General features: G+C 38.5%; 6 protein-coding genes and 1 pseudogene across 9 annotated transcripts in view; 3 read left to right on the top strand and 4 right to left on the bottom strand.

Moving 5' to 3' along the window:
• The first annotated feature begins 1,529 nt into the window (after positions 1–1,529).
• Positions 1,530–6,979, top strand: LOC6032259 (actin-related protein 1). Of its 3 annotated transcripts, none has more exons than XR_005278791.1 (5): positions 1,530–1,769; positions 4,870–4,934; positions 5,004–5,877; positions 5,940–6,223; positions 6,586–6,979. XR_005278791.1 is itself a non-coding variant. In XM_001842844.2 (4 exons), exons 1-4 carry the CDS (start codon positions 1,722–1,724, stop codon positions 6,081–6,083), a joined length of 1,131 nt encoding a protein of 376 aa, XP_001842896.1. In that variant the 5' UTR covers positions 1,530–1,721; the 3' UTR covers positions 6,084–6,979. The 3 variants fall into 3 exon arrangements, 1 of the variants encoding a protein (XP_001842896.1); XR_005278790.1 differs by having other exon boundaries at positions 6,541–6,979; XM_001842844.2 differs by having other exon boundaries at positions 5,940–6,979.
• LOC6032253 (axin) overlaps positions 6,146–23,387 on the top strand; it is a 68,032-nt gene continuing 50,790 nt past the window's right edge. Inside the window, exon 1 of the mRNA XM_038265092.1 lies at positions 6,146–6,223. The gene's annotated coding sequence lies outside the window, so the exon portion shown is untranslated. The remainder of the gene's footprint in view (positions 6,224–23,387) is intronic.
• On the bottom strand, positions 6,954–11,938 carry LOC6032258 (putative odorant receptor 71a). Its single transcript, XM_038265095.1, has 4 exons — positions 10,902–11,938; positions 10,747–10,846; positions 7,150–7,422; positions 6,954–7,093 (listed from the first exon to the last, which is right to left on the bottom strand). The coding sequence occupies exons 1-4, from the start codon at positions 11,633–11,635 to the stop codon at positions 7,031–7,033; spliced, it is 1,170 nt and encodes a 389-aa protein (XP_038121023.1). The 5' UTR covers positions 11,636–11,938; the 3' UTR covers positions 6,954–7,030.
• On the bottom strand, positions 11,974–14,945 carry LOC6032257 (odorant receptor 94a). The gene is made up of 2 exons (XM_038265104.1): positions 14,715–14,945; positions 11,974–12,052 (listed from the first exon to the last, which is right to left on the bottom strand). The coding sequence occupies exons 1-2, from the start codon at positions 14,922–14,924 to the stop codon at positions 11,981–11,983; spliced, it is 282 nt and encodes a 93-aa protein (XP_038121032.1). The 5' UTR covers positions 14,925–14,945; the 3' UTR covers positions 11,974–11,980.
• Positions 14,965–18,083, bottom strand: LOC119770366. The gene has a single exon (XM_038265097.1). It carries the CDS (start codon positions 15,859–15,861, stop codon positions 15,001–15,003), a length of 861 nt encoding a protein of 286 aa, XP_038121025.1. The 5' UTR covers positions 15,862–18,083; the 3' UTR covers positions 14,965–15,000.
• On the top strand, positions 16,242–17,370 carry LOC6032256 (annotated as a pseudogene).
• On the bottom strand, positions 19,876–21,731 carry LOC6032255 (odorant receptor 94a). Of its 2 annotated transcripts, XM_038265096.1 has the most exons (3): positions 20,413–21,731; positions 20,088–20,354; positions 19,876–20,030 (listed from the first exon to the last, which is right to left on the bottom strand). In XM_038265096.1, the coding sequence occupies exons 1-3, from the start codon at positions 21,229–21,231 to the stop codon at positions 19,959–19,961; spliced, it is 1,158 nt and encodes a 385-aa protein (XP_038121024.1). In that variant the 5' UTR covers positions 21,232–21,731; the 3' UTR covers positions 19,876–19,958. The 2 variants fall into 2 exon arrangements, with proteins under 2 accessions (XP_038121024.1, XP_001842892.2); XM_001842840.2 differs by having other exon boundaries at positions 19,876–20,354.

Below are 23,387 nucleotides of genomic sequence, written 5' to 3'. Positions count from 1 at the left end.
CACACACACACACACACACACACACACACACACACACACACACACACACAGACATTTGCTCAGAATTCGATTCTGAGTCGATAGGTATACATGAAGGTGGGTCTAGGAGGTCTAATTGGGTACTAAAGCCCTATGTAAATTTTTATGTACAACGGTAAAAAAACACGATCAAAAACCATTTCTGATCACTTTTTTTCATTTTAATGCAAAAAAAAAATGACAAGACAACATTTTTTCGATGGATCAACTATGGTCCCCTTGGAATGAGCTGGAGCTTTTCTGTCAAGAAGGACCGCGAGGATAATTTTTCAAAATTGATTTAAAAATCAATTTTAAACTCTTTGTGGTCGTACAAAGGGTCATTGTACTCAGAAAAATAATCTTTATAGCTGTAAACAATAATATCAGCAATCTAAGCTTCATTTTAGGACCCAATTATATTAATACTGACAGGAAAAGTGTTTGGAGCGTAATCTAATCACAAGACTTTCCAGCATGCTTACATCAGACTGGCTGCGTTTGTGTTAGATTAGATTAGATTAGACAGCAATTTGTACTGATGGGGTGCTGAAAAGTTTGGTTATGTTATTTTTTGCTTGCAAAAATTAGCACTTGAAAAATGAAAAAAAAAGTTTTTTGACTGTGCTTTGCTGTTTCAGTTTCCGCGTGTTCCACATTGTGTTTACATTTATGCTTGTGTGAGTAATATCACGTTCTGTCATCCACTACCAGAGTGGCCAGGTTCAAAAATCCTACCGAACTCTGCCATATTTGACCGGCTGACAGATAAATTTTTTTAGATAAATTAATAATATTTAATATTTGCTCTAATTTTTATTAAAAACTGTTATTCATGATCATAATTCTTCACAAACAATGTCAAAACGTAGTTTTAATCCTCTGAACAAATATATTTAATGCAAATTTAATGTACCTGTCAAGCTTCCCATGCGCCAGTGCCAACGCACACCGCGGGTTTGGTTTTCTAGCTTCGGCACGAGCCTGAACCCATTGTGTGTTGGTATTTTGGTTCATCGTACCAGCGCACCACGACAATCTCGGCTCGTCGCCTCGGTTGTGTGTCTGGCACTCACCCGAGGCATGAACCCAGCGTGCCGTGGTACGCACCGTGGTATTGATACCGGTTAGTACCGCCAGCGCGTACCACGGCACGTACCTCGGCTCGTGTCGAGTGAAGCACCTTGGTTCATACGTTGGGTTCATGCCTCGGGTGAGTGCCAGACACACAACCGAGGCGACGAACCGAGAGTGTCGTGGTGCGCTGGTACGTTGAACCAAAATACCCTCGGCTCGAGAAAGTCGGGTACGGGTGTAAACCGAACAAAGCAGGCGCAAAGCGAACCCGAGGTACAAGTGAACCGCGTGTACCGCACGGTGCAGGGAAGCTTGGTACCTGTATTTTAACAATCGCAAAAATGGTTGTGAAGTAAAAGTTTGCAGACTTTTTTCGACGCGTCTGGCATCCCTGAAAAAAAACCAAAAAAAAACCTCCGAACCGAACTGTCATCGCGTTCCGCAGCGCAGCCAGCCAGCAGCAGATACGTCAACGTTGCGCGATCTCGGGAAAGGAAGACGAAAGAACAGACAGCTTGCGGAGTAGTGAAAAAAGCCCGATAAAAGTGCAGTTTTTACGGGTTAAAGTTTTGTGCAATCTACCTCCAGCTAGTTAGAGGTCACCCGGAAGCAGACCGACCGGAAATATGGAGCCCTACGATGTGATAGTCAACCAGCCAGTTGTGATCGACAATGTACGTAGAGAGAAAAAAAGAGGTTTTTCCTTTCCTAGGTAGTTCCGTCCCGTTCTGGTGGGTTCGCGTTGGTAGCTTTGCGGGAGGGAGATGGAGCCATGGACATTCCGAGGAAGAAAAAGTAAATGATTTTGTCGGGGTGTGTGATTTGGGCGAAAATTTTCACCGATTAAATGGGATTCGGGGCGGAAATGGAGAATTTTTGGGAGGAATCGACGGTCGGGAAGATTTACGGTTTGAATGGAACAATCCTTAATTTGTTACGGGAAAAGGCTGAAATTGCACATTAGACATCCATGACATCACCGTTTTGAATGTAGGGGAAAAGGTGGAGAAAGGTAGGAGAGAAGGGGCTCGAGGGTACAACAACAAAATCAGTCTGCAATATTAATTCTTTTTAATGTCTTTCTTATTATTTGTTTTTCAAAATTTGTGCATTTGTGACATAAGTAAACCAAAATATTTGTTCAAGCAAAATAGAACCAAAATAGAAATTGAGTCTTGATAAATAGTTTTTGAAAAGATCGGAAAATTTCACAAATGTTTCATATTTTAACATTGAAAATCGGGCATTAGTTGCTGAGATATCGACATTAGAAAATAGTGGGTTGTTCTTGTTTGGGTGAGACTTAGAAAACATAATTTTTCCTGTTTTAAAATCTTTGCATGGCAATATCCCAGCAACTACGGGTCGTATCAACTTAGTTAAAAAAAAGAGAATTTTCTCAGCTTTTCAAAAATATTTTTTTCAAAGCTGGGCAAATATAGGCACTAATTTTAAAAAATGAATAACTGCGACTATTTTTCAAAAAAAAAGTCACCTAAAAATGGCTATTCGCGATTAAAAGCTCTAAAATTCCGACAGATGGCGCAAAGCATCGAAGAATGACGATTCAAATTTTCGCTGTTCGGTTACATAGGAATGCAAACTTAAAATTGATTTTACAGCTCTTAGAACAACTTTTGAGAAAACATTCAAGTAGTACGATTGTTAACTTTTTGCCCTCTATAAATTAACGCAATAAAAAAAATTTGGAAAAAAAAATAATTTTGAAAAAATAATATTGTTTAAAATGATAGAGCATCAAAAGTTAACAAAGTATCAGCTCGAATTTTTGCTCAAAAGTTGTTTTGAACACTGGAATTTAACAAAACAGAATTCGCATACATAACCTCAAAGGGCAAAAATTTCAATCGACATTCTTCGCTCTGTTCTGCTACTCAACACTTGGTGTCGCATGTCGTTTAGCTTATGAATGCCAATAACCTTGTATCATTTTTTTTTCAGTGTAGTCTTTATCCATACCTACAACTTTGCCGAAAACATCAAATCAATCCAAAAAATCCTTTAAAAGATAAAGATTTTTGGATTTTCATATACCCCCGTCTCGAGCGACTTTTCGTTCAAATATTCATCATTTCAAATTTCTGTGTTCTTAACTTTCTCGTTGGGAGCAGATGGGAATCGAACCCAAAATCATTCGCTTACAAAGCGAACACCGTAAAGGCTAGCACGCAGATCAGAAGGAAGGGGGTCAAGAAACAGCTTTACGAATAGCAGAACAAAGGATAGGGAACGATTTCTTGGGGCTTTTCTTCACCCTATCTGGCTTGCTTTCGCTGCCGCTGCTGCCCATTTGAAATTTTTCTTGACCGATTCCTTCCGAAGTACGTTTACCGCTTAACCAGTCAGCCACGGCCGCTCCCATTGGAATTTTCTTTAACGTGTCTTTACAAATTCGTAGTCAAGAAATAAGATTTGTGAGTTTCAACGCGCATTTCCTTAGCTTGTTACACTCGCCCCGCCTCCCCCTGCCAAAAATGTGGCTAGGCAGGGCCAGGCCCACTATTTAACGTTAACCGTCAAGTCAATTAGTTGAATCTAAAAGAGTTTTATTACATGAGATGTCCAAATAACAGCGAAGTTTTGATACGTTTTTCGATTCATTTTGGCATGTTTAACACACCTACAGAAAAAAAATCCGGTGAAATTTGCCCGACAAATTGTCAAATTTTGACTTTTCTAAAAATTTCCATATAAAATTCAGGTTTCGTGCTAACTATTTTGACAGCTGGAAAAACCCGCCTTACCTTATCTAATCTAAATACATTGTTGATGAACAATATTTGTAAACAAAACGAATTTAATAAGTCAAGCAAAACTATGTAATTGGGCCAATGTCAAAGTGTAAACACAGAGTCACGTCAGTTGAACCACGTTGAACCTTGAACCTTATCGTGAGGAGTGAGCAGGATAGACTCTTTGTTTACACTTTGACATTAGGCCAATTACATTGTTTTGCTAGATATTCAAGTGGTGCTGGTAATGAGATTCACAGAAAATCTTCGACTGATTGATTTTCTTTTAAATGTTCGGGAGCAATTTTCATTTGCGTGTTACGCCTCCTCTCTCTGAAGAAAGTTCGAAAGCGATTTTTTGCGATTATTGCATCCCTGCACACAACAAAATGGTTTGATTTGTACATAAGTAGCAATGTCACAGGCATTACCGAAATGACCAAGAATGCACAAAGTGTTGGATTGAGCTCATACCCGATGTTTTTTTTTTCGAAAATAAATTTAGGATTTTTTTTTTATAAAATTTTTTCAATCAATCACTTAGAATATTTTAGACTAATGTTTGTAAAATAGAATTTTTAAAACACAAGAAATTGACAAACTAGCATTTGATTTTATTCCACAAACTCAATGAAACCGCTCCGTTTTACCACAAAGATTGATTCCCCGCTCCTGCGGTTTTCCGATCTCGTAACGCTCCGGACACGGACACCGAACGCCGTACGGATGCCGGTGATAGCTCTCGCATCGCCACACAAAGTCCTCCGTCGGATTGCGCTGGCTGGGGTACCGCCTCTTTGCGCAAACGTTAAAGTACGGCTGCTTGTCCAGGTTCACGCTGAGCCCACGATAGTAATCCCGGTGCCGCTGACAGTTGAGATAAAATTGATCCGCCCACTGCATCCGCCCGTGGTCGAACACGGTGAAGTTTCCGCCGGCCGGAATCGCACGACAAATTTGGCGACGCACCTTGGCGCGGTCCATGTTAATCTTGGGTTGTTTTTTTTTTGTTTCTTTGCAGGGTTCTGGAATGATAAAGGCCGGCTTCGCCGGAGATCACATCCCGAAATGTCGCTTCCCGAATTAGTGAGTGAAAGTCGTGGCTTGCTGTGTGGGTAGGGAAATTTGATTTGTTTGTTCTTGTTTTTTTTACAGCATGGGTCGACCGAAGCACGTGCGGGTGATGGCCGGTGCGCTGGAGGGAGATGTGTTTGTGGGACCAAAGGCAGAGGACTACCGTGGGCTGTTGAGCATCCGTTATCCGATGGAGCACGGTATCGTGACGGATTGGAACGATATGGAGAAGATCTGGACGTACATCTACAGCAAAGATGAGCTATCCACGTTCTCCGAGGAGCATCCGGTTCTGCTGACGGAGGCGCCCCTGAATCCGCGGAAGAATCGTGAGAAGGCCGCGGAGATATTCTTCGAAACGTTCAACGTGCCGGCGCTGTTCGTGTCAATGCAGGCCGTGCTCAGTTTATACGCGACCGGTCGCGTTACGGGAGTCGTGTTGGACGCTGGCGACGGCGTTACGCACGCCGTCCCGATCTACGAAGGTTTCGCGATGCCCCACAGCATCATGCGGGTGGACATTGCCGGTCGGGACGTAACCCGCTACCTCAGAACGCTCATCCGCAAGGAGGGCTTCAACTTTCGCACAACGGCCGAGTTTGAAATTGTCCGGTCGATCAAGGAGAAGATCTGCTATTTGCCGACGATCCCGCAGAAGGAGGAAAGCGTAGACACGGAGAAGGTCAAGTTTACGTTACCGGACGGCAACGTGCTGGAGGTTGGCCCGGCGAGGTACCGCGCACCGGAAGTGCTCTTCCGTCCGCACATGCTCGGCGAAGAGTGCGAAGGTATTCACGAAGTGCTCATGTACTCGATCCAAAAGTCCGACATGGACCTGCGGAAGATGCTGTACCAGAACATTGTCCTGTCCGGTGGTTCCACGCTGTTCAAGGGATTCGGCGACCGGCTGCTGTCCGAGATTCGAAAACATGTCGCCAAGGACATGAAGATTAGGGTGAGTTATTGGCGCTAGAGAACTTCAACCTGGTGAAATGTGACCTTCTCTCTTCATTTTAGATCGCCGCCCCGCAGGAGCGTATCTACTCGACTTGGATGGGCGGTTCGATTCTCGCATCGCTCGACACCTTCAAGAAGATGTGGGTCTCGAAGCGCGAGTTCGACGAGGACGGCCAGCGGGCGATTCATCGGAAAACGTTCTAAATCGCGCAATCTTACGAGCAACAATACACAAATTCCCTCAAAGGCACACACACACACCTACAACACCTAGATTAACTCACGAAACACTCAACGTACTAGGCTCGTGGGCACACATTCGCAATCAATCGGCAGCAGGAAAGGTAAGTGTCATCACCGTGTCTTAATTCTCTGTGTAGACGACTCTATTGTGCGATAAAAAAGACGAACGCTGTGCTCTACTATCAATTCTTTATTCATGAACAAACGATACCGTTGAGTGATATTCGTTTAATTGTTCTGCTTAGCGAAACAAATCAACGCTTATTATTGGACCATTTGAAACTTAGAATTACGCTGGCTTAAAAAAAACCTTCAGCAATTGTTTCTAACACAATCTTCAAGCTAACTCGTCCCATTTTGATTCCTCAATGTCAATGTTTTAGATTACGCTAAGAAGCTACGATGCAATCCATTCCAGCTCTGTTTTCTCTCCTTTTCTGTTTTGTTGTTATGCCCCACCAAGACGTGTGATCCCGTTGATCTGCATGGCCGCTACAATGTCCTTTTGAATTTACTACCTTCGAAATTATTGATTCCGTACAATGGATGCGTGTGATTCTAACAGATTATTATGCTTTTCGTGAAGACACACACCCTACAGGGGAAAAACGCGACACGAATCGCTTTCTCTAAGATTTAGTAAGTTATAATTTAATAATTTATACTTAACAAAGGAAAAGATTGAAAAGAACAAAAAAAAAAATCATAAGGTAATCTAAACTAATATAGATATTATGTAACAAAAAGTGGAAACGAGACAGATTTTGAAACGAATCAGATTATGATAATAACACGAGGAGCGTGCAAAGTGAGCGAGTTCCAGGAAAGAGGAAAATATATATCAGAAAAGAAACAAACGCGACAAGTTGTCCTCTGCGGTAGAACGAAAGAACGTCCTTTTTTTGGGTTTAGGCTTGCTCCCGGTTCTTCTTCGATACAACGGCATAAATTGAGTACGCCGTATTCAGTGTCTGCAAGAAATAAGTCTTAAGTTTGATGATGTCTAAACAAGCCCGAACCCACCCACCGACGTGAACGCCTCCAGGTTGTAGTTGAAAAAGTGGCCCGCCTTGAGCGCGATCGGTTTGTTCGTGCGCAGCATCAGTGCGGCCATTTCTTTCCGGTCCGACACCCCGGCTAGGCGGAACCAGTCCGCGGTGTAGAGAGCGTTCGTAAGCTTGACGCTTTTCAGCGTGACCTCGTTGCCAAAGTAGCACGGGAGAAATATTTGCGTCAGCATCGCCACCAGATAGAACACCATCGGGGCGCCGTCAGTGCCGAGGTCTGTCGCTAGGTTGACCTATTTGTGTGGGGGGGATTTAGTGTTTGGAGTTGTGCTTATTTAAACACAGCTCTACAAATTTAATTTTTGAAGCTTATGGACTTTCTATTTTGGTTTTTTCTCAAAAAATTGCGTTATCCACTATTGAGTTTTAGGGGTTAAGGGTTTGTTCAAATATTACGTCCAGTGATTTTCGGGATTTCGGACCCCCCCCCACCCCCCTGTCACGCACTTTGCCTATACCTTTAACATGGGCTGTCACAAACCCCAGACCCCCCCCCCCCTCCCCCTATTCATGGACGTAATTTTTTAACAAACCCTAATCATTCGAAAAACTTGTCAACAATGGTCAAAATCATAACCTATTTTAAATTAAAAATTGCGGCCTAAATGAAAAAAAAAATCCCTTCTGGTATATTTCAGATTCGAAAAGTACATTAAATTTCCCGTGAAATGACATGTCTCACGATTTTTGACAGTTCAATATCGGAAAATGGCAAAATCTAAAAATAAAGAAAGAAGTCGTACAGCCCCACCGTCACCAGATATCGAAAAATGGACCTCGGATTCGTGATCAGAGACCAGAATTACCCCTTAGAGAAAATTTTCACGAAAATTTAAGATAGGTCTGGGCCACATTTTCAACTGTTAACATTACCGTAAACTACACATAACCTTAAAGTAATTTTATGTCCAAACACACACTTTATCAAAAAATCGGTGAAGTACTTTTCGATTGGATCACTTTTTGGATCACTTTTTCGTTATTTTTCAAAAATCATTTCAATCATTGAGTCCCATAAAACATACCAAAAAAACCAAAGTTAAAAACAAACGTATTTTATAAATCCAATTTTCAAAAAAAGTCAAATAAACTTCTAAAAGTTAAAATTTAAACTTTGCCGAAGACACCAAATAGATCAGACAATTCCATCTCAAGGTACAAACTTTCATATACGGGACTACTCTTCAATTTGCGTGAAACTTTGTCCTAAGTGGTAACTTTTGTCTCTGAACACAAATCCGAGTTCAATTTTTCGATATCTCGTGACGGAGGAATGGTATGACCCCTTCATTTGAAAAAAATACGTGTTTTTCAATAATTTGCAGCCTGAAATGGTGATGGTTTGGAAATTTGGTGCCAAAGGGACTTTTATGTAAAATTAAACGCCAGATTTGATGGCGTACTCAGAAGAGTATTTTTCAACGAAAAAATTGAGGGCGTCGAATTTTCCCGGATTTTGAATTTCCACGGAAACGGGAAAAATATTTTTTAAATCCCGGGAATTGTTCTGTTATATTTGTTATGTTTTTCAAGCTTTAAATCATAGAGTTAGCTCAATACTGTTAATTGGTGATAAGCTATAATTCAATTTAAACAACGACAGCAGTTTTCAGACAGCTTAAAATACATTAAAATTTTGCTGTTTTTTTTTGCATTTTTTAAACTAATGTGATTCAAATAAACAGGTTTTTTATCCATACATTTATTTTATTTATTTATTTATATTAAATGGCTACAAAAACTAAAAAAAAACTTTAAACTGGCTAAAATAAACAAGAAACGATATCAAATAAAATGATACCAGTCGATGAAAAATTTTAGATATGTTTTTTTCCAACTGAAGAAACCCGGGACTACTGTCTGAATACAACCTGAAGATTTTAGAGCAAAACATTTGGAAACCGGTATACTTATTGTTTTTTTTCTGTGCCTGATTTAACCGAAATCAATCAAAAAATTAAAACATTTTGTAAAAAATGGCTAATGCAGCTGTCTCAATTTGTTACTTTTGTCCTGATTTGCTCCAGATGCCGGTGTTTGATGAAAAATAATTAAATATGATATTTTGTTAAGTTTAAAATCATAAATAAAAGTATGTTCAAAAAAATAATTAAAATTAAATAGAAAACATTTAAAGCGCTAGGCATTTTGCGGATCTGTAAACTAAAATTTAAACAATTTTCCCTTATAAGCCAAATTAATGCTTAAAAAGTCTTATCGATCACTGTTCATCTATTTCGACAATCAAATCTGAATTTTTATACCAAAATTTATTATTGTTTTCAATTTCGGAATTCCCGGGACAAAATATAAACAAATCCCGAGATTTGGGAAATCCCGGTTTTGCAAAAAATCCCGGGAAATTTGTCTCGGGAATTCCCGGGATGGACGCCCTGAAACAAATTTCAAAAAATGTTGCAGAAATTATATTATTTTTTGTCACTCGACTATAAAAAACATTGGAACATGTCAGCAAAATTTCATTTTAAAATGTCTTGTTTTTCTGTAACTTTTTAGAGTTATTTTTTAGAGTGTTACAGTGTTATTATTGTGCAACTTTTTTGCAAAAAATCCTGCCTTGGGGAAAGATTTTGCAATTCAAGTGAACATTTTAGTTCGGAAAATTGGTAAATTTTGGATAGTTTAGTGATAGATAGTGCTTTTCTCCATACTTTTTTAAAAATTTTCTCATAAGGCTTTCTAGGCCCCAGAGTCTCGGCCCGAAACTTCAAACACGAACAAAAGCAGCGAACCGAAGATTGGCAATGACGTTTTGGAATTTTGACAGTTTGGAATGCATGACTTACCCCATAATCGGTTTCCCGCATGGGTGATGTGGAAATTGTTGCACATGGCTGAAGTTGGGAATTTTGCAACTTATTTCAATTTATGCTAAATTTCAAAATTTAAACACGAATCTACAGTGAATCGATGTGAAAACTAAAGATATACTAAAGCCACGATGATTTGATGTGCAATCTTGATCAGAATCGCGAAAAAATGGGCTTAAATTGAAAAATAATAATAAAATAAATTTTGGTCTAGAATTTAACGAAACTTTGTCTGTTTTGTAAGACTTAATGTTATTGCACAATGGATATAGATTTTTTTTACAAAAAGGTAATTTTTCGGTTCGTCCACAAACAATCTCATGTTTGTAAACAAACGACGCCATATTGCCAATGTTGTTCGGTAGCTCATATCAGGCCATCACCGGGGCCCTGCTAGGCCCAGTAAAAAAAAATAACCCAAAAATGACGAACCTCTCGTCACAGTGTCCTGAGGCAAACAATGATCGAGGTCGAGCTGTCACAGCCCTGCGAAGTATGTGGAAGTATTTGGAATTTAGCCTAGTTATGGTTCAATTATTGATTTCAGGGGGTGGCCCCGAGGAAGCCCGGATTTGGACCACCCTAATGGACCCTAATTAATTTAGTTCTCTAGCCGTTCCAGGGTATATCCAATTGCTAGAGAAACCAAATTTTTGAGAGTTCCGATCTTTCGGCACTTCAACTTTTAATTTGTAGAGCTGTGTTATAACTTCAAGATTGGATTACCGTTGACAGACGAAGTATGGTAGCACACACCGTTACACCGCTGGCACAAATTTGAACAAAAATGGCCATCGAAAAGGTATCCTCAATCTCCTTCACGAATCTGTTTATAAGAAAAGTTTGATTTCTTTTGTGTCAATTCGACATTTTCCATTTACCTGTAAATCCGCTCGTAATGCTCAATGTGTTGTATCAGCGTTTCCCGGTAATGGTCCTTTCCAATCGACGAGTTCGACGTTGGAATCGGCAGCTTGGTGAGCCTTTCGTACAGAAAATCCAACTGAATCCCGGCCGTCGCAAGCAAATAAGCATGTTGGATGTCTCCGGACACGTTCAGCGACAAATGGCCCAACATTCCGAACATTTGGTACGCAAATATAATGTAATAATTTGTTAGATTTGCCCGTCCCAGCGGCAGCCAGAAGAACCAGCTGAAGAAGGGAAATTTGTACTCGAACAAAAAGCCCAAATGTGCCCACAGAGTTAGAAAACTACACAAATAGTACCCCAGCATGGCGGTACTAAACCGACTGAAAAATGCACCATGCACGCGCGTTTCCCACTCACTAATCGGCCTAAACTCGTCGGAGATGGTCTCCCAGTGCAATCGGTACACCGTCTCGAACTTCCGCACCGTGATGACCGTCTTGGTGAACATGGCCAATTCCGTCAGCAGGATAAACATCACATCCGACCACAGCTCGGCCATGGTTTCTTTGAAGAACGAACTTATAAAGATGCAAAACAGGTACACGATTGTGAACGTAAAGTGGTAGATCCATCGGAACGCACGGTACAGCCGACTTTCATCCTGGGTCGCCCAGATGCCGAGGATTTTCCAGATCCAGAAGGTTAACCGTTCACTTGGAATGTACTCGCCGAAGCGTGCCATTTGAGGGGATTTTTTCGAGGACTACTGACTCAGAGTTGAATCAGAGGGTTCGATTTATGGAAAAAAGTTTTTTTGGAAAGTCCTATAATTATCCGTTTTTGGAAATTCCCGGTTACGGGAAAAACTTTTTGATCTCTGATCTAACTGTAAGATAATTTAGTAGAAGGGTGCTTATTTATTGTTTGAAAACTTTCTGCTTATAAATTAATGTTCTGTGTTATAACAAAGTTCGAAATCTGCTTTTGAAGGTTTTTATGATGAAAAATCAATAATTGTGAACAAAATGTAAGTAAACAATAAAATGTTTGATACAATTTGTTACAGCTTTCAAATTGCAAATTTTCATTACATTTCGCCACGTGTCGAACTTACTCTTCTCTGTAAAACACAGAACAGAGAATATGCAGTGTTCAATGTCTGGAATAAAAAAAAACACTTTATAAAAGAAAAAAAAACACGAGCAGTTCTCTACGACTTCGCAAACCGATTTTTAATTGCATTTTTTTTTTTTATTTAATTGAAACTTTCTCCACTATTTGAGTCGAATTATGCCTTAGTAGACCGATTCTTAGCGAAGCTACACCAAAATGTCACATTTTTCTATTTTCAATGTGATTTTTAATATGATAAAAATCATTTTGATTATGATGCAATAATTGCAATGTGCTTTAAATGCGTTTTCTTACCTTAAAAGCCAAGAATACTGTCCAAATGTGGTCTGCAAGCCATTGAACGGAAGAAGAGTTTTTTCATAAATCTGCTCCTTTCGTTGTCCCGTCACGAAAAGAAATGGCTGGCAAAAACTCAAATTTCAACCAATTCTTTCAGTTCAAGATTCGTTTTTTAATTAGTGATAATGTGTAGAAGAGCAAAAGTTTTTACAAATCAAACTAGTGTTCCTTTTAAAAGTCCAGTTTTACGATGTTGTCCCGTCACGCTACATTTTTATTTCAGGAGAAGCACAGGTACTATATGGTTAATTCTGCATGATATTTCTTTTTAGGAAAATCAATTATCTTTCCAAAAATGTTATAACATTGGTAGGTTTCTTCTTTTATTTTGCCACTACAGCCAAAACGCTGAAAAAAACTTGGATTTTTTTTAAAAAGGAGCCGAAGAATCGGTCAGTATTATTTTTCTCTCCTTACAAAAGGAGCCTTATGTAAATTTTATGTACTACGGTATAAAAAACACGTTTAAAAACCATTTCTGATATTGTTTATTTTCATTTTAATGCAAAAAATAAATTGTAGACACCATTTTACGATGGGACAACTATCGTCCCCTTGAAACGAGTTGTAAATTAGGGTCTTTATGTTAAGGAGGGCCGAAAAGATATTTTTTTTAAATTTATTTTTAATCCTTTGCGGTTGTAGAAAGAGTCATTGTACTCAGATAAATAAGCTTTATCGTTTGCAATGATGCAATGCAATGATATCATTAATTAAAGCATAATTTTAGGGCCCAATTCTCCATAAAAATATGGAGGCTTCCCATAAAAATCCCGAAAATAGCTTTTTGATCAATTCGGTGTAAAAAAATGTTGTTCATCCTCAATCTCCTAAAAAAGCATCAAAAAGGTCAAATGGGAGTTAAATGCCTTGTCAATGTATTGAAATATTCAATTCAATTAGTGTTTATTAGTAAATAATCAATTTACAATTTAGTGTTTCTTATAACCTAATAGAGTTTTGGAGTTCCTTTCAACTATGGTTTACACTATAATTCATTTAGATGTAATTGGATATTCTAACAATGGATTTGGCAAGAGAAGGAAAATATTGAAATATGAAACACATTTTGCCCTTAATTTTAAATCAATTATCACCCAAGTAATTAAGTTATTTCCAATTTTTTTCGTAATTTTAAAAATCTGTGGCATTTTTGAAATATTTGCAAAATTTGTCACTGTATGATTTCAAAAACCAGTTAAAGAACTGATTTTGCAATGAAAACTTGCTGTATTTTTGACACTTGTGCAATTCTATGAGAATAAGCAAAAAATCTTTGGCCAAGCTACGATGTTTTGAAATGAAATGAATGTAAAAAAAAACGAAAAAAAGATTATTTTTTTTTATATTAATTAAATTTCGATAAGTGAGTTTCTTTAGTTATAGAAAGTTATAGATACACCCAAAAGAAAAATATATCTCAAAATCTGCAACAGTAGATTTGCGGCAGAAAATGTCACATTTTATAACATTTTTTGCAGCAAGCCCGTAGATCATTTTTGCCCGCGTGTAAACATTTCAGCGATCTGCAGTTCTCACCAACACATATAATGCTGGCCCGTGCCCGAGCAACTCTCCAAAGAGAATAATATGTTGGTGCTCTTTCACTCACATTTCATCAAGCGTCGATGGCGCGGTGGTAGCGTATCGAATCAATAACCAAGAAGTTGGTGGTTCAATCCTCGTTCTGTTAAGGGTTTTTTTTTGTGTGAAATACAATCAAAAAGCCGTCGGTAATGTCGATAATTGTCGGTAACGGGCAAAAATGTCATACCCCTATATCGCAAAAAATGCATGAGGACTGTGCACATTCTGATATACTTTCATGCCGCCATGCATCACAATCATTTTTAATGTTTTCAAAATATGTTGGATCAAAGACAAACATATCAAAAAGGTGTAACATTGAATATCGTATCAACAAAGTTCTAAAAAGTTGGACAAAAAATAAAAATAAATTCGACCTTTTTCAAAAAAGTTCCCTAAAATGGCTATAACTTGAAAACGGTACCCTTTATCAATAGCTCACTAAAGTTTTTTTTATCGCAAATTTAAAGTACAAAGATTAAACATTGCCAAAAAAAATGAAAAGGTTGATCGATTCCTGTTAGGTTTGGCAAAGTCAGATCCCTTCAAAGAGTAAATCTGCTCATTGAGAATACTGACCGGTAGGGGATGGGGTTCGACTGACTAGTGGCGTGCTGGATTTTCAATCCAGAGGTCGTGAGTTCGATTCTCATACCAGGATGATAAAGTTTAAAAAAAATTACGTTGATGTAAATAAACAAAAACTTTTTTTTTTGCGAAAATCTAGAGAACTGCTCTTTTTTCAATCAGCTTTATCTTACCGACGTAAACATCCCCACATTGTAGTAGAAGAATCCGCCGGCCTTGAGCACGATCGGTTTCATCGATCGGATCATCATCATTTGGATTTCCTTCCGCTCTGGCGCATTCATTTTGATCCATTCGGATGAGTATAGGGCGTGGGTTAGGCGGGCACTTTTCAGCGTTACCTCGTTCCCAAAGTAGCACGGCATGAATATTTGATTCATCATCAGGATCAAGTAGAGTAGTGAAGTCAGAGCGTTTGGGAAATCTTGGGCGAAGTTTAGCTAAAGCAAATAAAATGGGTTAAATCCTTTCAAGTTTGATTACTAAGGACACTTTCAAACTTACCGACGACAACCGGAATGAAATTGCACAAATCGTTATTCCGCTTGCACAAAACTGGCTGAAGATTGCCTTGGACCATACACTTTCCACTTGTTTAACAAAGTTGGTTATCTTGACGAAATGTTCCATGTATTTGATGTAAAGTTTTCGATGATTGTGTCGACCAGTTTGTTTCGACTGGGTCGTACTGAACCGTTCTTCGAGTAGCATTAGCTGGATGGATCCTGCCTCCAGCAAGTAACACACTTGAATGTCGTGAATAATGTTGATAAACGCGTGAAGGAACATTCCGGTAGTTTGGTAGACGGCAAGAAAGTAAAAGTTGTAGGGCAGATGTCGCCCGTAAGGAATTCCCAACATCCACGGAAACATTGGAAGTTTAAACTGTCCGCTGAACAGGGCCAATAGGTTAAACCAAACGGTACACGTGCTGCACAGTAGAAGCCAGAAGTATCTGTTGATTCTGGTGATAGACTTGTCGAAAATCTTTCTTTCTTTGGCATTCAAAGGTTTAAAATCCGTCGAATGCGTTTGCTGATGAAGTTGCTTAATGGTGTAGAATTTGAAGAAGCCAGCACATGTTTTAAATGCCATGACGATTTCCGTCAGTGCAATGTACAATATTTCGGAGAAGAATTCGTCCACAGTACTAACTGTCAGTGCACTGACAAATATCGATCCCAGATAAAACATGAAAAACACGCAGATGAAGAACATTCGATAAACTTTGTACGAGTAACGTTCCTTGTTGGTACGCCAAAGTCCGAATATTTTGAGAACTTTGAAACTAAAACTTATCGAAGAAAAGTAGTGTTCCATGATTGATGGACTGCTTCTCCAAACAACTTGTTCTACTATGTGACTTTTCAAATGTATAAATTTGATCCAGTGATGCCTAATTATTTTGTTCACACCAATCAAGGATTTCGTACCCCTTAATTAACTTCGTCTGCAATTAAAAATCTGTCTTTTGAAGATCCTGGAATTGACTCGTATTTTCAGCCAATATCATTAGTACTTCACAACTCGTTACGACCGGATCCGGAATGGAATCTACGAAACCATTAATAACATCCGTGAGGGTAACCTTGTGGATTTACCGCTGCTTTGGAATTTGGCGCGAAAATAACCAAAGATCATGGTACAGAACGTATCGGTGGATCTTCACGGTCCCATTCTTGTACTTATATCTACTATCCATGGTTATCGGAGCCTTCAAGAAGAACAGTGAGCAGCTTTGGAAGGATGATCTTTTTATTCTGTTAACAGAATTTGCAATGCTTGTCAAAACCGTTTCCACCTATCATAACTTCGAACAAATCGTCAAGCTATTAAACATATCAGTTTCAGAACACTTTTCACCGATGTATGAAAGGAAACAACGAATAATTTTACAAAATTTAAACCAAATTCTGATGTCCTATTTCATCATAAGTATACTAACAGCTTTCACTACATCGATCCACATTTTCCAAGGCAACTACAAACTGCCGACATTCTCCTGGTTCTTCGGAATCCCGTACGGTCCAGATCATCCCCTAAACTATTACCTAATAGCGTACTACCAAGTGTTCGGGATGATCGTCCACTGCATGCTGAACGTTGCTGGAGACATCCAAATTGCTTACATGCTGGCCACGGTGGGAATCCAGCTGGAACAGCTTGAGCGAAGCTTCACCGGTCTGTCCCGGATCGTGTTCCGGGACAATCGTCAACGGGAGTTTTGTCGCTGCATTACACACTACCAGCGGGTTCGTCGCTTTGCTAAACAAGTCGAACGCATCTACTCGGCACCGGTTTTTGTGCAGTTTTGCGTGAGTGGAATCACGATGTGTGCCACCGCATTTAGGTTGTCAACTGTAGGTTACAACTCGATTTACTCTATATTCCGTAGAACCTAACGCTTTTCTCAACAGATTAGTATAACCCCAGATAACCAGCCCTTGATCATTGCCACGGCCATGTATCTTTGCTCGATGATGGTGGAAATTTATCTTCCGTGCTATTATGGTAACGAAATTATCCTCAAAGGCCAGCGTTTGACGAATTCGCTGTACTCCTGTGAGTGGTACAGGCTGGACCGAAAGTTTAGACGTTATATTTTGCTTTTGATGACACTAACTAACGGCAAATCGATAACAGTAAGAGCTGGTTGTTTCTTTCGGTGTAACTTACAACTATTTTCTACGGTGAGTTTGTTTTCACTCAGAATCTTGACTCTTATATCGATAATAATAATGATAATTTTCCATTTTGTAGACTCTAAACTCGGCTTATTCACTGTTTGCTGTACTACAGCACACCTTAAACTATAAGGATAACTCTTAAAATAATTGGAATGTTTGAAAAAATATAATATTTTCTTTTGATGTCATCCACTGGCATTGTCATTCAAGTTGAAACAGGCTCAAATCAGTTTGGTCATCTTCTTTCTTGTTTTATTGTTCCTAGCAGTCATTGACATCATTAGCATCAACAGTCTGATTGTTTAGAGTTGTCAAAAGTCTGTTTAGTTTAGTTTAAATGTCAATGTTTGCACAAAGCGTGCTCTGGATAGTGATTCTGATCTTTACGCACTCTCCCTCTTATCATCAAGCGTTCAATAGTGCAGTGGTAACGTGTTGGGGTCCAATCTTAAAATTGGTGATTCGATCCTCGCTCTATGTGTTTTTGTTTATTATTATTATTTTTATCAATTCAACCGTGGTGTGCGTGGAGAAACTGCGGTTATATCTCGATTTTACTGAGCGTTCTGTACGGCTATTTCTGCAGCATTTCTTACCTTTGGATGTATTTAACATGCCTTTACTTAAGGGGTTACATACATGTAAATCGGCAAAAATTGCAGAGGATGGTTTCAGCACACGCTTAAACTTTTTTTTAAATCTGTTTTCTGGGCATTTAATTATCATCTATCAATAAAATCAATTTGAACACATTTGGTTGTATATTTGCCGAGTTATAGCTATTTGAAGTTTCAAAAAACGGGTGCCACGATATCTCAACACTGCTTTGACCAATTCGGCTCAACATTTTGATGAAGACTCATTTAACCGGTCCCGTGTGCATGACGAAGGCCGATTTTAAATAAGTTTTTTTTTAAGATAAAAATATTTTTGTTTTTTTTTATGTAAAAAAATTTGTCAGTTTTTGATGTTTGTATTTTTTTAACAAAATTTCAAAAACGGGCTTCGTCATGCACACGGAATATGTCTTGAGAATCTTCACCCCAAATTCAGCCAATTTGGTCTATTCCAACTCGAGATATCGTGGTACCCGTAAATCAAATCGGTGTTCAGAGTAAAACGCTCACAAAGTTTGACAGTCCGCTTTGCAGCACATGGCAAAAGTTTAAACTTAAATCGTAATCTACTCACTTAAATCATGACATATCTCCATGAAAGTGATTGGAATTCATCTTTGCAAAGGATTTAATAAATATTCGGAATTATGAAATATTGCGATTTTCTACATGTATGTAACCCCTTAAGCCATCTTCAGGTGGTTGCTGCCTTTCTCTCATTTATAGAGTAATTCACCCGCCAAAATTTCTTGATTTCTTTCACATGATGAACACTGCCTACTCTGATAATTTTTATGATGATAATATTTTATTGAAACATAAAAATTGTAATAAGTTTTGATTTTGACGAAATTCATGTAGGCAGTATAGTAGGCAGTGCCGATCATGTGAAAAGGAATTAAATTAAAAATTGTTGGAGAAAGTCACTAGGGGAATTTCTCGTATGTTTGGCAGGTTAAGCCCTCGCTCCTAACTCCATCCAATTAGCTGATTTTCACTATTTAAACAACTAATTTTGCAAAACTTCTGATAGAAATTTGTTTGTTCACTTCTTATTGAACTTTTTATCACTCGATTTCAAACCCTTTTAATGAGCTGTAATTGAATGTCAAAGTAATGATATAGCAACATTAGAGGCACGCTGGAATTAGATGCTGTTCCCCTACTTATTTTAGGAAATTGGGCATATCTCTGCTAATATTGAACCAAAGCTGATACTTTTTTATGGAATTTGTTCAGAAAACTGTTTTCTACTATGTGATTGATTCTAACATGTTTTTGAATGTTATGGTGTAATGTGGCAGAGGATTAAAAAATCGAAATCTATTGAGTAATAAACAGCTTATTAATTGAATGATCCATGTTTTGCATTGTTTATTGCTCAAATTCGTATTCGGGCAATGTATTGCTGAATTTTCATGACAAATTGTACAAAGAAAAAAAAATATTTTCGGTTGTATCATGGTGTCCAGCTTGGATTTTGGAATAATTTCAAAGAAAAGTAGGAATCTGGTAAATTTGACTCGATTTTTTTTTGGTGGAGGTCAAGTATTGGTCAAATATAGTTAGTTAGAGTTCTCAAAACATATTCATAAGAAATTTTGAGTGATATCAACATGAATGCACCGATGTTCTGTGACGTTTTTGAACAAATATCCCATAAACCGAAAAATAACGAAATATTCCGGTAGAGCCCGCAAAATGTCGGGAAAGAGCCCTTCTTTCACGGTTCCAAATATCAGACATACCGATTTTTTTATCATTAGTTTTTTCTACAAAACACACCGTCTAGGACCTTAAAATGAACCGAGTGGACCACATAACAATTCGTCCAGCCAAAGCCGAGAAAATCAATTGCAAATTTTTAATCAACATCCCCACACACGCACAGCCATTTGCTCAGAATTTGATTCTGAGAAGATAAGTATAGAGGAAAGTGGGTCTAGGAAGTCAAATTGAAAAGTTCATTTCCAGAGTGATGTTATAGCCTCTCCTCAGCGAGGAAGGCAAAAAACGAACTCATATCACAATAGAAACAGTTTCACGCTGAAAACAATGTTTATTCCACTTATTTGTCGATTCCATGAGTCAGAACGTAAAAATTTAACTCTTTTTAATGCTCATTTTCTACAATACTTTTTCGCCTTTGTAATACACAAAACAACGAGTATGCAGTATTTAATGTCTGAAAAGGTAAAAATGCTAAAACATGACAAAAGCTCTTTTAAACAACAATACGCACCCACGAGAAGGAATGTAAATTGTAGTGGAAAAATCCACCAGCCTTCACCGTAATGGGCCTGATCGAACGTGTCATCATCATGACAACGTTCTTTCTATCCTTTGGTGTCATCTTGTACCACTCCGACGTATACAGTGCGTTCGTTAATCTCGAGCTTTTCAGGGTAACCTCGTTCCCAAAGTAGCAGTGTAAAAAGATCTGATTCAGCATCGATAGCAGGTAGATACCAATTGGTAGCACGGTGGAGAATTCTTTCGCAAAGTTGACCTGAAAACATTTGACACATTATTTAGGAAATTCATAGAAAATTATTTCTAACTCATACCGAAGAAAGCCTATAAGCTATGGCACAAATTGTGATTCCGCTGGCACAAAACTGACTAAATACCGACTTCGAATAGACTCGTTCGACATTTTTCACAAAATTGTTCACCACGTTGAAATGTTTGATGTGCTGTTTGTACGTGTTTCGAAACTTTTTCTGACCGATTCTTCCGGCTTGCGTTGCCTCCAGCCTGGCCGCCAGAAAGTCCATCTGGATGCCCGCGACAGCCAGCAGATATCCGACCTGGGAGTCCACGATTACGTTGAGAACAGCGTGGATCCAAATCCCGGTGAGTTGATAGAACAACAAAAAGTTGTAATTGTAGGGCAGGTGTTTGCCGTACGGGATTCCGAGCAGCCACGGGAAGAATGGTAGCTTGAACTGGCCGTTGAAAAGAAATGCTATGTTGGTCCAAACTCCAGCAGTACTCCACAGGAGATAGCCGAAAAAATACAAGTTAATCTTGTTCAGCAAATTTTTTGATCGTTTATCTTCCTCGGCGTTGACCGGTTGAAAATTCTTTGAAATTGCTTGCTTGTGGAGTCGATAGATTGTTACGAAGTGATAATATCCGTAAAATGTTTTCACCGCCATAGCCATTTCGGTCAGCGCTGCGTACAAAATTTGCGAGAAAAACTCTTCGACAGAACTGGTCAACACTGCACTTATCACAATCGATCCTAAATAGAGTAGGAAGAAAATTACGAGAAACACAATTCGATATACTTTGTAGGAACGCGATTCGTTTCCATCGTGCCACAGGCCGAAGATTTTCAAAAACTTGAAATTGAGCTTAATGAAAAGTATGTGATTTTTCATTGTAGACTGTCTGTTCGAACTCGTGAACCGATAATGTGACCAAATCCCAACACCTCCCGAAGGAAAGTCACTTATGAATGAGGAAACTACGGGAATTAGACTTTTGGTCGGACCATTTTAAGGGTGTTCTAGAATAACCGGTAATTAACGTAGGCGTACATTGTACAAATACCTTTAATTAAACAGGAAACTGGTTCTGGCACAACCTTCTGCATGGGATTCCACCAAATGTTGCACACAAATGTCACTGTTTGAAATTTATTTTAACCTACCCATTTGAACTGTATCGTCATTTTACTCAATACAAAGTGACTTCTTGGTGGCAACAGATTTTGCTACACCCAAACCAAACTCCGCTGATATGCAGTGATGAACAAGCTACGAGATGACGACATCATTCAAATCAGTTCAAAAAAATATGAACAAGTGTCCACTACTGCCCATAATTGAAAATTCGGCTATTATGCCAAATCAAGTATTCCGAGAAAAAAGCGTTTTAGTGTTCGTCACCAAATCTTCTTCCCATAAGAGTGGCATATTAGCCGTTTAGTTTTTCGCATCGGCAGCCAAATCTAAACACACCCAACCGGCGGTCGCATGATTGTGATACATGGCGGCATGAAAGTATATCAGAATCTGCATGAAATCTGTCCTCATGCATTTTTTGCGATATAGGGGTATGACATTTTTGCCCGTTACCGACAATTATCGACATTACCGACGGCAGATTGATTGTATTGCAGAAAAAAAAATCTTAACAGAACGAGGATTGAACCATCAACTTCTGGGTTGCTGATCCGAAACGCTACCACCGCGCCATGGACGCTTGATGAATGGTGAGGGACAGAGCGCGAACATAATGTGCTCTCTAGAGTGTTGCTCGGGGACGCGCCAGCATTCTATGTGTTGGTGAGAACTGCAGATCGCTGACGTGTTTACACGCGGGCAAAAATGATCTATGGGCTTGCTGCAAAAAATGTAATAAAATATAACATTTTTTGCAGCAAATCCACTGTTGCAGATTTTTAGATATATTTTTCGTTTGGGTGCACTATTTTAGTAAAATTCAAGTATCAGAAGATGCGTTGGAACATCCTCTATCACCTGGTGCTAATAACTCGTTTTTGCCAAAAGTGGATATTAGCCGTTTTTTCAATGGTGGGCAGACTAGGCCGTCCCAAAAAAATGAAAAGTTGTCAAATCTTCGGTGCTCACCCCTAGAATGATAGATTAGGATGTCAGGAACAATGTTTTCATACAACAAAAAAATCCCAAAAATGGTTTACAACTCGCGCGCGGAGCTTGAATGAAAAAAGTGCATTTTTCGTGTATTTTTCAGAAATGCGAGTAACAATCATACTAAATTCATTCAAATTTGGTCGCCTTGGGCTTCAAGTTATAGTTTAATGTCCGCTGAACAAGACATAGTCCATAAAAGCTTGTGTTTGGGCATGACAGGGAGTTTTAGGGAGAAAAAATTGTATTTTTTAGGCAAAAAATTTCAAAAGTCACTCCCCAAAACGAGCCAAAAAATTTTGCAGCCGAAACTAATGCATTCAGCTTATAAGAAATTTCACGGAGATCATTTTGCTTTTTTTGACATTCAATTTATGTCCACGCAAAGCAGGGCCGTAGCCAGAATTTTTGTTCGGGGGGGGCTTGGGTGCAAATATTCAAGGAGTACAAAAATCAGCAAATCATTTATACCATCACTTGGTTTGTGGTATAATTATTGAGATGAATTGTAAAATTTTAATGTAATGTATGCAAAAAAGTTTTCGAAGATTTTCATATTAAGTTATCAATGTATTTATTGAAGAAACTCGTTCGTCATTTTTTTCTTTATTTTAACAGCTAGTTTGTATTAAAGGAGTAGAGAAAGTGTTTTTTTAAACATTTTCTTGAATTGTTTAATTGTAATCCAATTTCGTGATAAACGTCGCTAAATTTAAAATATACTTAACTTGAATCAAATTTTTGAAAGCATAAATTTTTTTTAAAAGAAATATCGATTTATCTAAGTATTATGTTTTCTGTATTTTATACTGAGAGAAATTTTAAACCGTCTGGATTTACATTTTCAGCTGTGTGATAATTGTGATGGTTTATCTAACATTTTTCATTTTTTCTAGCACAACATAAAACTCATAACTGGA

The sequence above is a fragment of the Culex quinquefasciatus genome, chromosome 3 (assembly GCF_015732765.1).
Source record: "Culex quinquefasciatus strain JHB chromosome 3, VPISU_Cqui_1.0_pri_paternal, whole genome shotgun sequence".
Taxonomy (NCBI): domain Eukaryota; kingdom Metazoa; phylum Arthropoda; class Insecta; order Diptera; family Culicidae; genus Culex; species Culex quinquefasciatus.
The sequence above is the reverse complement of the archived record's forward strand: the minus strand, read 5'-3'. Positions and strand labels throughout refer to the sequence as shown.